Source organism: Vipera ursinii, assembly GCF_947247035.1.
Source record: "Vipera ursinii genome assembly, chromosome: 3".
Classification (NCBI taxonomy): Eukaryota; Metazoa; Chordata; class Lepidosauria; order Squamata; family Viperidae; genus Vipera; species Vipera ursinii.
The window spans coordinates 186,309,520-186,324,752 of record NC_139516.1 but is presented as its reverse complement, the minus strand read 5'-3'; the positions used below and the strand labels follow the sequence as shown (position 1 = coordinate 186,324,752).

General features: G+C 40.1%; 1 protein-coding gene across 1 annotated transcript in view; it reads right to left on the bottom strand.

The window, feature by feature from the left end:
* Nucleotides 1-1,179: 1,179 nt before the first annotated feature.
* The window catches only part of NECAB1 (N-terminal EF-hand calcium binding protein 1), a gene marked incomplete at both ends in the record, with an annotated part of 39,576 nt that continues 25,522 nt past the window's right edge, over nt 1,180-15,233 (bottom strand). Inside the window, 7 exons of the mRNA XM_083358181.1 lie at nt 1,180-1,265; nt 1,880-1,971; nt 2,629-2,703; nt 7,583-7,695; nt 8,784-8,837; nt 10,201-10,277; nt 14,756-14,868. Coding sequence (XP_083214307.1) covers nt 1,180-1,265; nt 1,880-1,971; nt 2,629-2,703; nt 7,583-7,695; nt 8,784-8,837; nt 10,201-10,277; nt 14,756-14,868 — 610 coding nt within the window. The remainder of the gene's footprint in view (nt 1,266-1,879; nt 1,972-2,628; nt 2,704-7,582; nt 7,696-8,783; nt 8,838-10,200; nt 10,278-14,755; nt 14,869-15,233) is intronic.

Sequence of the window (15,233 nt, the reverse complement as noted above, 5' to 3'; positions counted from 1 at the left end):
TAAATGTTGTATGGATACAGAAAAATTTCAACTTTTTTGGTTCTTTCTGGATCAGCACCATCTGACCCATGAAAATGATCCATTAATTCCTTAAATTATATCTGGAGGCATCCATGCAGCAAATCAAACTTAAACAAATCAGCACATTTAAATTATAATTTCTACAACTGTATTCCCTATCAATAAATGCTTTTGAATTATTTTCACTGAATGGAGATGGGTTGGACTCAGTGGCCTGTTCTAACTTTGAAATTTATAGAATCAGAGCAGTAATTCATTTGTACAGAACAAATGTCTCAAGTCAAACAGAACTGGCATCAACTTAAGTTTATACAGTCCATGAAATAATATTTTTGTTCTAAAACCCATGCAGGTAATCCTCCACTTAGGACCACTATTGGTCCTGGAATTATCATTGCTAAGCAATGCAGACGTAAAGCAAGATGTCATGTGACTGTATCACTTAGTGACCACAATCTGGCACTCCCCATTTCCACTGTAGCCCCAAGAGGCTGTTAAGGGGAAAGAGGCAGGAATCCCAGGTGCAGAACATAGGAGTGCTGTTGGGAGGTGGAGGCCTGCAAAGGCTGGTGAAGGCCGTGCATGAGTTGGCGGAGGGAGTGCAGGGAGGCCAGAAAAAGAATATGTTGCAGCTCATGGGCTTCCTGGCACTCCATGGCTCTGGGGCTGCAAAAAGCCCCTGAGCTGCAGCATGAAGTTCAGCTCCAACCTGGCCCAGCAGTGCACCACAAAGAGACTTCCACAAAGCTGCTGCAGCCCACAAAGCCTCAGTCTATCCTCATGACCCTTGCTGACTTGAGACCCGCTACCCCAGCTGTTCTTTACCATCTTTTTCCTCTTGCTGGTGACTGATTCAGGCACTGGATATGGCTGCAGCCCTGGGATGCCTGCTCCTGCAAAACTTTGCCCCTGGAAGGGCCTCCTGCAAAGCCTCCATCTTGGAAGTATTGCCTTTGCAGGAGATGCTTCCAACAAAAGCTGCATAGTGTGCACTGAGCCTCTGGACCACCTGTGCTCTGCAGATCCTCCAGTTCTGCCAGCACCCCCAAACAGCTTCCATTTTTGCTGGGGAGCTGCTATTGGCTCTTCTGCCTTGCTTGGCAAAGGAGAGCATCTTGCTGTTTCACTGCTTCCTTTGCAGCCAGGCCTGGCAAACTCTTAGGGCAGACAAGGCTTTGCTGTTTTGCTGCTTTTACTGTGCACATCCCAACGCTGCACCCTCACCCAGTACCTGAATCCTGGTCCTGCAGGAAGAAGAAAATAGTAAACAGCTGTGAGAGATGGCGGCAGCGGGGGGCAGCAGGGATATGTACTGCAGGGCACCCAAAAGGGCAGAAATGGGACTATAGGTGGGGGGGAGTCCCTGTAGTTTTATGTGTGGGCGGGCCCAAATTTTGATCACATGACTGCAGGGAAGCTGCAATGGCTGCAACTACAGGGACTAGTCAGTCGATTATTTCATTGCTGCCATAACTTGGAATTAACTGCTGAATGAATGGTTGTTAGTGGAGGACTACCTGTAGGTAAAGTCAGCCATTTTAGCTACATTTACAACTTGGCATGTGTGCAGCTAAGTTGAGCCACTATGTCTTCTTTACTGTTTGCAAAAACAAAGCAAAGCAAAACAAAGTTATGACTAACTTTGGAATTGACAAATACACCTCTGTTAACCTATAATACCATCCTGTGCATACTTAGAAGCAAGTCCCATGTATCCAATGAGATTTATACTCTAATAAAATTTTCTGAATGGATATTTATTTGCCACTGTTTCTTAAAGTAGAAGTAAATAATGATTGGGAAGAAGAACACAAGGAAATAACAAACTCTTAAAGTAAAAAAGAAAAAATATTGTTACCAGGAACAAGCATAGTTGTAATGCATTCTGGAGTCTCCAGGCAATCTACATTACTTCTTTGGAATGACTTGCTATAATTCATCTGAAGATGGCTGGAGAAATATAAGTAATATTTATTTTACCCAAACTCATACTTAAAACTCTTTGGTTTACATTTTATAGAATTAAAATGCACCATTAAATTAATCATGAATAATAAAAATAGCCCACCCAAAACCTAGCTGTTCCAACTCACAAATGAATGCTTCAGATGTGCACAGGCTCACAACCACATGGAACTCACGCAAAGAGATGATCTGTGATTAAAGTGCCTCAATGGGGCAAGGTGCAGTTGTGATTTTGTTTTATCACATCTAATAACAAAATAGGGCATTATGGGCTTTTGAGGTATTTGCTCGGGCTTTTATGCTAGAAAAGAGCTCCTACATGTAAAAATATTGCCATATTAAAATGTTTTCTAAGTTTTGATGAATCAGTATTTTCATCTCTAAATCTATTAGAATCAATTGAATGCTTTTATCTCATTCTTTTACATTGCTTCCTGCTGGCCATGAAAACCTTTTTATATTTTAAGATTCAGTACTGCTGGAATTGGAAGTTGGTATTTTTCAGAAAGATATAAAAGTAGGAAAGTTGGCTCCTAACTGATTAAACCAATTAATGCAGAAGACTGACACACAGTATACAGTACTGCTTGTGTTGCCTAAGCATGATGCTGATGAATAATAGTGTTTTAGAAGCCTACTTACCTGTTCCACGCGTTATTTTCCCAAAATTCATAAACAATGAAACAGGATTTGCCTGAAAGTTTCTGGATGGAAACACTAAAATATAAGCACAAAATTTATTTGGATAGAAAACAGCCCATACTGACATTTCATTTATTTAAAAACATTTATGTCTCTTTTTCATCTTTGGATTGGTACAGGCCTTGTGACAATGCCTAATTTCTTTCTATAATATTAAACTAAATTAAAGCTCATTTTTTAATTACCGTGAAATTGATATTTTAAATAAATCATTCCTAGAAGTACAACCTCATATAAAACTGATTGAAAGCCAAAATGCATTTGCAATAAATGATACAGCATTCAGAGGGATGTTGAACCTAAAGCTGAGTAGAGTATGTTTTAGCAAAAAAATAGTAATTTCTTGGCCATTACATAGCAGTCATGTGAATTGCATGTAACATAATAAAAACTTGACATTTGCTGTTAAACTTTTCAGTAAGAAAATATGTGAACATATGGATAATTATTTTACTGATACTTAAAAAAGTGAAATACTGTTAGTTTTTGAAAAAATGAAGAAGCATTGAACTTAACCTCCCCAAATCTGACGGATGGGAGTGCATAATCTGATATCTAAACAGTACACAAGGAGTATCTCTTGGAACACACAATTCCTTATTCAATTGGTAAGATTTGTAGGAAAGCTTATTTCCTTGGGTATTTGACGCTCTGATGAATGAAATGGAAACAGTCATGCGATGATGCTTTATATTCAGCTACTTAATTACAACAAAATGTCAAATTTGAGAATTGCCAGCAGATGGCACCATATACATAGGAAATAATACATAAGATTAAATGGAAATGTTCCTTAGTTTTCTGTACCATCATCAGATTACTGGTGTTAATTATTTTCTCACTTAAATAATAATTTTTAGTAAAAGTGTTGTAATCCTATTTCACTTACATTCTTTTGTTCACTGTACCTTCATGAATTTCAGTAGATGTTACTTTGACAAAGTGGACAATATTTATATGGATAGCTAAATGTGATGCAAAGTATTTTTACACTGATTCCTTTAAATAGGTCCAAACTAGACTTGTCACCTAGTTTGATTTGTCAGCAATAATCTGTAGCATGCAAACAGAAATTGGAATTCAATCTTTGAGAAAAATCTAATCTAGGCATCCAAATAAATTGACTGGTCTGTCATGGTTTGTTAACTTTCTTGAGGTCAGAAAGTAGAGCACAAGTTATACAACATGCTGTAATTTAAAATTTCTAGTTTTTAACAAACAAAAGTTTTGCAGTTAATAATGGAAGCTGCCCCTTCATGGATTACTGCCTTGTTGTGGTGAAGGGGCTTGTGTAATTCAATGAAGCTATGAGCTATGCCATGCAGGGCCACCCAAGACGGACAGGTCACAGCAGAGAGTTCTGACAAAATGTGATCCACTGGAGAAGGAAATGGCAACCCACTCCAGTATCTTTGCCATGAAAACCCTATGGACAGTACCAAAAGGCATAACGATATGACGCTGGAAGATTGAGCCCCTCAGGTTGGAAGGTGTCCAATATGCTACTGGGGAAGAGCAGAGGGCTAGTGCTAGTAGTGCCAGAAAGAATGAAGCGACTGGGCCAAAGCCAAAAGGACGCTCAGTTGTGGATGTATCTGGTGGTGAAAGGAAAGTCCGATGCTGTAAAGATTTTTTCTCCATAGGAACCTGGAATGTAAGATCTATGAATCAAGGCAAGCTGGACGTGGTCAAACAAGAGATGACAAGACTGAACATCAACATCTTAGGAATCAGCGAACTAAAATGTACAGGAATGGGCGAATTTAATTCAGATGACCATCAGGTATACTACTGTGGGCAAGAATCCCTCAGAAGAAATGGAGTAGCCTTCATAGTCAATAAGAGTAGGAAAAGCAATACTGGGATACAATCCCCAAAATGACAGAATGATCTCAGTTTGAATCCAAGGCAAACCAATATCACAGTAGTCCAAATCTATGTCCCAACCACCGGTGCTGAAGAGGATGAAATTGACCAGTTCTATGAAGCCCTACAGCACCTTATAGAACTAACACCAAAAAAATGATGTCCTTATCATCATGGGGGATTGGAATGGTAAAGTAGGAAGCCAAAAGATAACCAGAATAACAGGCAAGTTTGGCCTTGGAGTACAAAATGAAGCAGGGCACAGGTTGATAGAATTTTGTCAAGAGAATACGATGGTCATAGAGACGGATCTACACATGGATATCACCAGACGGTCAACACAGAAATCAGATTGACTGTGTGCTCTGCAGCCAAAGATGGAGAAGCTCTATACAGTCAGTAAAAACAAGACCAGGAGCTGACTGTGCTCAGACCATGAGCTTCTCATTGCAAAGTTTAGGCTTAAACTGAAGAAAGTAGGGAAAAGCACTAGGCCAGTCAGTTATGAATTAAATCATATCCCTGTTGAATATACAGTAGAGGTGACAAATAGATTTAAGGAATTAGATCTGATAGACAGAGTGCCTGAAGAACTATGGACAGAGGTTCGCAACATTGTATAAGAGGTAGCAACTAAAACCATCCCAAAGAAAAAGAAATGCAAGAAAGCAAAATGGCTATCTGAGGAAGCTTTGCAAATAGCTGAGGAAAGGAGGGAAGCGAAAGGCAAGGGAGAAAAAGAAAGATACACCAAATTGAATGCAGAATTCCAGAGAATAGCTACAAGAGATAATGCCTTCTTAAATGAACAGTGCAAAGAAATAGAAGAAAACAATAGAATAGGGTGGACTAGAGATCTCTTCAAGAAAATTGGAGAGATGAAGGGAACGTTTCATGCAAAAATGGGCATGATAAAGAACCAAAATGGCAGGGAACTAACAGAGGCAGAAGAGATTAAGAAGAGGTGGCAAAATTACACAGAAGAACTATACAAGAATGAGCTTAATGTCCCTGATAACCACGATGAGGTGGTCACTGATCTCGAGCCAGACATCCTAGAATGTGAAGTGAAGTGGGCCTTAGAAAAGCTGAGCAACAACAAAGCTAGTGGAGGTGACAGTATTCCAGCTGAGCTATTCAAAATCTTAAAAGATGATCCAGTAAAAGTGCTACACTCAATTTGCCAGCAAATTTGGAAAACTCAACAGTGGCCACAGGATTGGAAAAGATCAGTTTACATTCCAATTCCAAAGAAAGGCAGTGCCAAAGAATGTTTAAACTATCACACCATTGCACTCATTTCACATGCTAGTAAAGTTATGCTTAAAATCCTACAAGCTAGACTCCAGCAGTATGTGGATCGAGAACTACCAGAAGTACAGGCAGGATTTTGAAGAGGCAGAGGAACTAGAGATCAAATTGCCAACATACGCTGGATCATGGAGAAAGCTAGGGAGTTCCAGAAAAACATCTATTTCTGCTTCATTGACTATGCTAAAGCCTTTGATTGTGTGGATCACAACAAACTGTGGCAAGTTCTTAAAGAGATGGGAGTACCAGACCATCTTACTTGTTTCTTGAGAAGCCTATATGCGGGTCAAGAAGCAACAGTGAGAACTGGACACGGAACCATTGATTGGTTCAAAATTGGGAAAGGAGTCCGGCAAGGCTGTATACTGTCGCCCTGCCTATTTTACTTATATGCAGAGCATATAATGAGAAAGGCAGGGGTGGATGAATCAAATTTGGAATTAAGATTGCCAGGAGAAATATCAACAATCTAAGATACTGTATGCAGATGATACCACACTAATGGCAGAAAGTGAAGAAGAACTAAAGAGCCTCTTGTTGCAGGTGAAGAAGGATAGTGCAAAAGTTGGCTTGAAACTAAGAAAATCAAGATCATGGCATCTGGCCCTCTCAATTCCTGGCAAATAGATGGGAAAGAAATGGAGGTAGTGACAGATTTTATTTTCCTGGGCTCCAAGATCACTGCAGATGGGGACTGTAGCCAAGAAATTAAAAGACGCTTGCTCTTGGGGCGGAAAGCCATGGCAATTCTAGACAGCACACTAAAAAGCAGAGACATCACCCTGTCAACAAAAGTGTGTATAGTCAAGGCTATGGTCTTCCCAGTTGCAATGTAATGCAGTGAAAGGTGTGCATAAGGCTGAGCGCCAAAGAATTGAGTCCCTTGGACTGCCAGGCGATCAAACCGGTCAGTCCTAGAGGAGATCAACCCTGACTGCTAAAACTCAAATACTTTGGCCACCTAATGAGAAGGAAGGACTCACTGGAGAAGAGCCTATTGCTGAGAAAGATTGAGGGCAATAGAAGAAGGGGACGACAGAGAATGAGGTGGCTGGATGGAGTCACTGAAGCAGTAGGCATCAGCTTAAATGGACTCCAGAAGATGGTTGAGGACAGGAAGGCCTGGAGGAACGTTGTCCATGGGGTTGCGATTGGTCGGACACGACTTCGCAGCTAACAACAACAACAATGGAAGCTGCATATTTTGCATGATTATACTGTAATATGGGTACTTTGAAAGAAATTATCAAGTGACATCAGCGAGGTACTTGGCATAGGAAAGCACTAATTCACTTGTTCTTGATTATCAATTGTATATTCAAAATCTAATCTCTACTGCATTTACTCAAAAGTAAGTTCTATTCAGTGAGATTTACTTCATAAAAAGCATTTTTAGGGTGCATTTAAACCTTGTAGCTGAAGGATAAGGCCACTCTATTCAGCCAGATTTATTTCCAGGAAAATAAAGATTGCCTCTTATATCTTCTTAATGGCTGCTGTCCTAGGTTACTATGGCCTGACATTTACTATGGACCACTATGACATTTATAATTCCAAGAGAACAGTATAATGGAGATACTGCATTTGCTGAATCAGTCAGCCTAAAATGTTTTATAAATGTTCTTTATTAGTGATTTCCAATGCCTCCCAAGGTACAATCTCCCTATAGTATAATGACCTGCATTCTTTCATCCCTTGAGAATAACATAATACTCACTGCAGACATCCATCCTGAGAAGAGGCCATATCTACATACTGCTTTAGAGCAAAGCGGAATGGCTCTAGTTCTTCTGTGATAACTGACATCTGACGTTGAACAATCATTATTTGCTGGGAAAATAGTAATGCAATCAGATTAATTGACATTAACTATACTGTCATCATATTATCTTTATTTTTAAAGCTTATTCTGAGATTGCTTTTGCAGTTCTTCCTTGCAACCCCAGCCACATTACTCTGGGTCCACTTAATAAGATTCATTTAGTTGTTGCAACCTTTTTTCCCCCTAATTTTTTTTGTATTTTTATCAGTTCTGGGTTCCTATTCCACATGCTATCTTGCTTTATAAATTCAACATGTAATAATACTTCTAAAGCTTATTTCTAACATATCTAGGTTTTTAAAGCAGTTTATTAAGCTAGAATGCACACAATAAAATGACAATAGGTAAATTAGCTATCATAGGACATATTCAGTCCTTTCATTGATTTTAAAATGGATCAGTCAAAGAATGACTAAGTCTGAATCCAGCTCCAAAGGTCAAATGATAGATAAAGCAAAAGCAAAGTTTTTCATGTTTGAGTGCAACAGGAGTACAGCAACTAGTAAATAAGTAATTGTGAGATTCTTGGATAATGTTTCTAAAAGGCCTTTATTAGAAATAAGTGCCACAAAAGATTGTGGATTGAACAGAAGATGCCAGCATTAGCAAATCCCAGAACAGATTTAGAACTCTGTTCCTTCTACTTTTCCATTCATATAGGGAACGGTTGCTGGAATTGGGTATGTGTAGTTTAATGAAGAGAAGGGTGAGGGGTGACATGATAGCAGTGTTCCAATATCTCAGGGGCTGCCACAAAGAAGAGGGAGTCAAGCTATTCTCCAAAGCACCTGAAAGTAGGACAAGAAGCAACGGATGGAAACTAGTCAAGGAGAGAAGCAACCTAGAACTAAGGAGAAACTTCCTGACAGTTAGAACAATTAACCAGTGGAACAACCTGCCTCCAGAGGTGGTGAATGCTCCAACCCTGGAGGTTTTTAAGAAGAGACTGGACAGCCATTTGCCTGAAATGGTATAGGGTTTCCTGCCTTAGCAGGAGGTTGGACTAGAAGACCTCCAAGGTCCCTTCCAACTTATTATTATTATTATTATTATATTATATGGATTCCATGGGATGGAGTTGGGAAATATGACTTACAGATTTAGTATTTCCTTCTGAAACCTCCTCTTCTAGTGGTTCGAGCTTTAGGTCCTTGTCAACCAATAAAGAGGAAATGCAAAAGTATAAGGATTATCTAATGATTTAACAATCTTCAATAATAAAAAATCACCAATGCTGTGATCCCTAATCAATTTTAGTAGAAAATATATAAAATGGACTGTAATTTAAGGGTATTGAAAAGATTATTTCCCATTCTTGGGGAAACAGTCTAGTATTGTCCTCTGGATCCAATAGCTTGTGTATAGAGATATGTGATGGGTACCATTTTAGGAGTCAGAAAAATACATCTATAGAGGTTGCTAGAATAGTTGCAAATATTACTACTATCAGATCATTTTTGAAAAGGAAAAACACAGGACTATGCCAAAGGAGCCTCATATACTGCCAAGTAGAGCCCTCTTCTGATTTATGGCTGACCATAAAAGCCAATTTTTATGGTCAACGTATTTCCTCTTTTTCAGAATTAAAAACTACTTTTGTCTGGAATTGGTTGAAGATGGCCCACATGACAAACATTAGGAACTATGGTTGCTGCAATGATAAAGCAATCAACAGATAGTAGATGAAACAGCAGATGGCGATACATTAATAATTTCAGCTAGTCATATCTGCAGTAAAATAGGATTTTCAATGGGTGGTAGATTAGAAGATAATCTACTTGTAAAATATCATTTTTAAATATGGGGATTAAAGGAAGTGTATCCTGGACAATCAAAACGCATCCTTTCTCTCAAAAGTAATACATCAGGCTTCCTGGAACTTCCTTTATGCATGTTGTTTAATGATTAATAAAACTTTATCTACCCTATGTTGAAAGGCAATAAAGATATTAAGAGAGCAAGAGTATGTCTTAATTTGCTCTGTGAATTCACTGTGTGCTTTTTATTATATATTAGTTTTTGTTGTGTACCTGCTCAATAGCAAAGAACAGTTATACTGTATTTGTATTTTCCCCCTGGTAACAGCTGTGGCTTTTCTTGAACTTATTTATTTTTAAATAAAATTTCCTTTCCTATTTTTTTTATTAAGTCACAACCCTTGTTCCAATTCATATCACTTTCAAACTGGATCTTTTGCCAGCTTCTCTCACCACATAAAATTTGATTCTGTTGTTGGAATGTTACCCTATCATTGAGTGGATAAACAGACTCTTGAACTCCTTAAATGCTGGAGGTAGACATGCCCTGTACTGGGCTTCTTTTTGATTTAGTGAAAATATACACAACGTGAATGAATGAAGAGGGTCTATAAAGAGTACAGATCAATTTGTCCTCTTTCTAGAACAAAGTAAACTTCAGAGATTGTTAAACAAAAAAGGAACTTTAAATACTGAATCATATTTCTTACAGAAGCTTCCAGTAGGAAAGAGAAGTAATGAAGTGGTCATGCATACCTTCTGTTCTAGCTTATCAATCAGCTTCTGAAGTCTGTTTATTTGGGTCATCCAAAGGTTGTCCTCCTCATGCAAACCTTTGTAAAACACACCTGAATTAAAAACATGATTGAAGAATGTACTTGCTTAATAAGACAAAGTTTTATGATATCTATGTATTGTTTCTTGGAGAGGAAAGGAATTTTTTGCTTCACTGGACAAGTGATGCAAGTAAGGTATAAATCCCATATTGATTCTGTCTTGATTTAAATATTTCTTTTGCAAATGTAGTAAATCCCATTCCTCGTGGATTGCTTGCATTGCATCTAATCCCCCACCCTTAATAAATATTAGTAAATATAATTATGCCTGCAAGTTTAATTCAAGACCTCTGAATTTTTTTGGCAGCCACTTCTTGGTTTACTGCTGTTTTCTTCTGTTTTTTATCTCCTGTGTCACCAGTAATCTTGGAATATATTATTTATTTACATACATACAAACCCCACTTCTTATTTAAAACACTTCAAAGCAATTTACAACTCCAAAATAGTTCCTCAACTAAATTTTAACCAGGATCAACTTTGCTTAATTTCTGAGAGAAACCAAGACTGTTGTTGTTGTGTTGTTGTTAGTTGCGAAGTCGTGTCCGACCCATCGCGACCCTATGGACAATGTTCCTCCAGGCTTTCCTGTCCTCTACCATCTTCTGGAGTCCATTTAAGCTCACGCCTACTGCTTCAGTGACTCCATCCAGCCACCTCATTCTCTGTCGTCCCCTTCTTCTATTGCCCTCAATCTTTCCCAGCATTAGGCTCTTCTCCAGTGAGTCCTTCCTCCTCATTAGGTGGCCAAAGTATTTGAGTTTTAGCTTCAGGATCTGGCCTTCTAAAGAGCAGTCAGGGTTGATCTCCTCTAGGACTGACCGGTTTGATCGCCTTGCAGTCCAAGGGACTCGCAGGAGTCTTCTCCAGCACCAGAGTTCAAAGGCCTCAATTCTTTTGCGCTCAGCCTTTCTTATGGTCCAACTTTCACTGCCATACATTGCAACTGGGAAGACCATAGCCTTGACTATACGCACTTTTGTTGACAGGGTGATGTCTCTGCTTTTTAGTGTGCTGTCTAGATTTGCCATGGCTTTCCTCCCGAGGAGCAAGCGTCTTTTAATTTCTTGACTACAGTCCCCATCTGCAGTGATCTTGGAGCCCAGGAAGATAAAGTCTGTCACTACCTCCACTTCTTCCCCATCTATTTGCCATGAATTGAGAGGGCCGGATGCCATGATCTTGGTTTTCTTAATGTTTAGTTTCAACCCAACTTTTGCACTCTCCTTCTTCACTCGCAACAAGAGACTCTTCAGTTCCTCTTCACTTTCTGCCATTAGAGTGGTATCATCTGCATATCTTAGGTTGTTGATATTTCTTCCAGCAATCTTAATTCCAACTTTTGACTCCTCTAGCCCTGCCTTTCTCATGATATGCTCTGCATATAAGTTAAATAGGCAAGGCGACAGTATACAGCCTTGCCGGACACCTTTCCCAATTTGGAACCAATCAGTGGTTCCGTGTCCAGTTCTCACTGTTGCTTCTTGGCCCGCATATAGGTTTCTCAAGAGACAAATAAGATGTTCTGGTACTCCCATCTCTTTAAGAACTTGCCACAGTTTGTTATGATCCACACAATCAAAGGCTTTAGCATAGTCAATGAAGCAGAAGTAGATGTTTTTCTGGAACTCCCTAGCTTTCTCCATGATCCAGCGTATGTTGGCTATTTGATCTCTGGTTCCTCTGCCTCTTCGAAATCCTGCCTGTACTTCTGGTAGTTCTCGATCCACATACTGCTGGAGTCTAGCTTGTAGGATTTTAAGCATAACTTTACTAGCATGAGAAATGAGTGCAATGGTGCGATAGTTTGAACATTCTTTGGCACTGCCTTTCTTTGGAATTGGAATGTAAACTGATCTTTTCCAATCCTGTGGCCACTGTTGAGTTTTCCAAATTTGCTGGCAAATTGAGTGTAGCACTTTTACTGCATCGTCTTTTAAGATTTTGAATAGCTCAGCTGGAATACCGTCACCTCCACTAGCTTTGTTGTTGCTCAGCTTTTCTAAGGCCCACTTCACTTCACATTCTAGGATGTCTGGCTCTAGGTCAGTGACCACCTCAGTGTGATTATCAGGGACATTAAGCTCATTCCTGTATAGTTCTTCTGTGTAATTTTGCCATCTCTTCTTAATCTCTTCTGCCTCTGTTAGGTCCCTGCCATTTTGGTCCTTTATCATGCCCATTTTTGCATTGAACGTTCCCTTCATCTCTCCAATTTTCTTGAAAAGATCTCTGGTCCTCCCTATTCTATTGTTTTCTTCTATTTCTTTGCACTGTTCATTTAAGAAGGCATTCTTATCTCTTCTAGCTATTCTCTGGAATTCTGCATTCAATTGGGCGTATCTTTCTTTTTCTCCCTTGCCTTTCGCTTCCCTCCTTTCCTCAGCTATTTGCAAAGCTTCCTCAGACAGCCATTTTGCTTTCTTGCATTTCTTTTTCTTTGGGATGGTTTTGGTTGCTACCTCTTGTACAATGTTGCGAACCTCTGTCCATAGTTCTTCAGGCACCCTGTCTATCAGATCTAATTCCTTAAATCTATTTGTCACCTCTACTGTATATTCCATGGGGATATGATTTAATTCATACCTGACTGGCCTGGTGCTTTTCCCTACTTTCTTCAGTTTAAGCCTAAACTTTGCAAGGAGAAGCTCATGGTCTAAGCCACAGTCAGCTCCTGGTCTTGTTTTTACTGACTGTATAGAGCTTCTCCATCTTTGGCTGCAGAGCATATAGTCAATCTGATTTCTGTGTTGACCGTCTGGTGATGTCCATGTGTAGAGCCGTCTCTTGGGTTGTTGGAAAAGAGTGTTTGCTATGACCATTGTATTCTCTTGACAAAATTCTATCAGCCTGTGCCCTGCTTCATTTTGTACTCCAAGGCCAAACTTGCCTGTTATTCCAGTTATCTTTTGGCTTCCTACTTTAGCATTCCAATCCCCCATGATGATAAGGACATCATTTTTTGGTGTTAGTTCTATAAGGTGCTGTAGGGCTTCATAGAACCGGTCAATTTCATCCTCTTCAGCACCGGTGGTTGGGGCATAGACTTGGACTACTGTGATATTGAATGGTTTGCCTTGGATTCGAACTGAGATCATTCTGTCATTTTGAGGATTGTATCCCAATATTGCTTTTCCTACTCTTTTATTGACTATGAAGGCTACTCCATTTCTTCTGAGGGATTCTTGCCCGCAGTAGTATACCTGATGGTCATCTGAATTAAATTCACCCATTCCTGTCCATTTTAGTTCGCTGATACCTAAGATGTCGATGTTCAGTCTTGTCATCTCTTGTTTGACCACGTCCAGCTTGCCTTGATTCATGGATCTTACATTCCAGGTTCCTATGGAGAAAAAATCTTTACAGCATCGGACTTTCCTTTCACCACCAGACATATCCACAGCTGAGCGTCCTTTCGGCTTTGGCCCAGTCGCTTCATTCTTTCTGGCGCTACTAGTACTAGCCCTCTGCTCTTCCCCAGTAGCATATTGGACGCCTTCCGACCTGAGGGGCTCATCTTCCAGCGTCATATCGTTTTGCCTTTTGGTACTGTCCATAGGGTTTTCATGGCAAAGATACTGGAGTGGGTTGCCATTTCCTTCTCCAGTGGATCACGTTTTGTCAGAACTCTCTGCTATGACCTGTCCGTCTTGGGTGGCCCTGCACGGCATAGCTCATAGCTTCATTGAATTACGCAAGCCCCTTCGCCCCGACAAGGCAGTAATCCATGAAGGGGCAACCAAGACTAGGTTTCTGCTAAAGTGAGTACTGGTGGGATGGGAGCAAATTACTTCACATAGTCAACCAGAGGCTTGGATCAACTTGCCAGAATGAATAAACAATGGTAAACGTTAAACAACAATGTTGTTGTTAGCTGCGAAGTCATATCCGACCCATCGCGACCCTATGGACAACGTTCCTCCAGGCCTTCCTGTCCTCTACCATCTGCTGGAGTCCATTTAAGCTCACGCCTAATGCTTCAGTGACTCCATCCAGCCACCTCATTCTCTGTCGTCCCCTTCTTCTCTTGCCCTCAATCTTTCCCAGCATTAGGCTCTTCTCCAGTGAGTCCTTCCTTCTCATTAGGTGGCCAAAGTATTTGAGTTTTAGCTTCAGGATCTGGCCTTCTAAAGAGCAGTCGGGATTGATCTCCTCTAGGACTGACCGGTTTGATCGCCTTGCAGTCCAAAGGACTCGCAGGAGTCTTCTCCAGCACCATAGTTCAAAGGCCTCAATTCTTTGGCGCTCAGCCTTTCTTATGGTCCAACTTTCACTGCCATACATTGCAACTGGGAAGACCATAGCCCTGACTATACACACTTTTGTTGACAGGGTGATGTCTCTGCTTTTTAGTGTGCTGTCTAGATTTGCCATGGCTTTCCTCCCCAGGAGCAAGCGTCTTTTAATTTCTTGGCTACAGTCCCCATCTGCAGTGAACTTGGAGCCCAGGAAAATAAAATCTGTCACTACAATACCTGGGTTCAAAAGAGGACTAACTGGAGAAAAACTATTATTTCTCTGGAGCCTTCGACCTGAACGTCTTCCTGGGTGTTGTATTTTGAGCACCTCTGGCTTCTTTGGGACTTGCCTTTAGGAAAAAATACATAAAGCAGTTCACTATTTAAATTAATTATATTTTGAATCTATTTGCAACCCTCTACATAGACAAACCTTGTTAAACCTATTGTTTTGACCCTAAATTGACCCTAAATATACTAGTTATCAAAATAAAAACTAGGCAAAAAAACCCCTCCAATGTTGTGGACTACAGGAACCATGTGTGCTTCAATTTGGGATACAGACAGCACAGACGTATCCCCAAAGGCTTGTACCTGTGTTTGGCAGTGAGGGGACAGAGGGCAGAAGACATCCTGCAGCCACAAACATTTGCACTGCTCAGGTGACCCTGAGGACTGAGAAATGGGCTCAACAGCTCTAAAAGAATGTAAATGT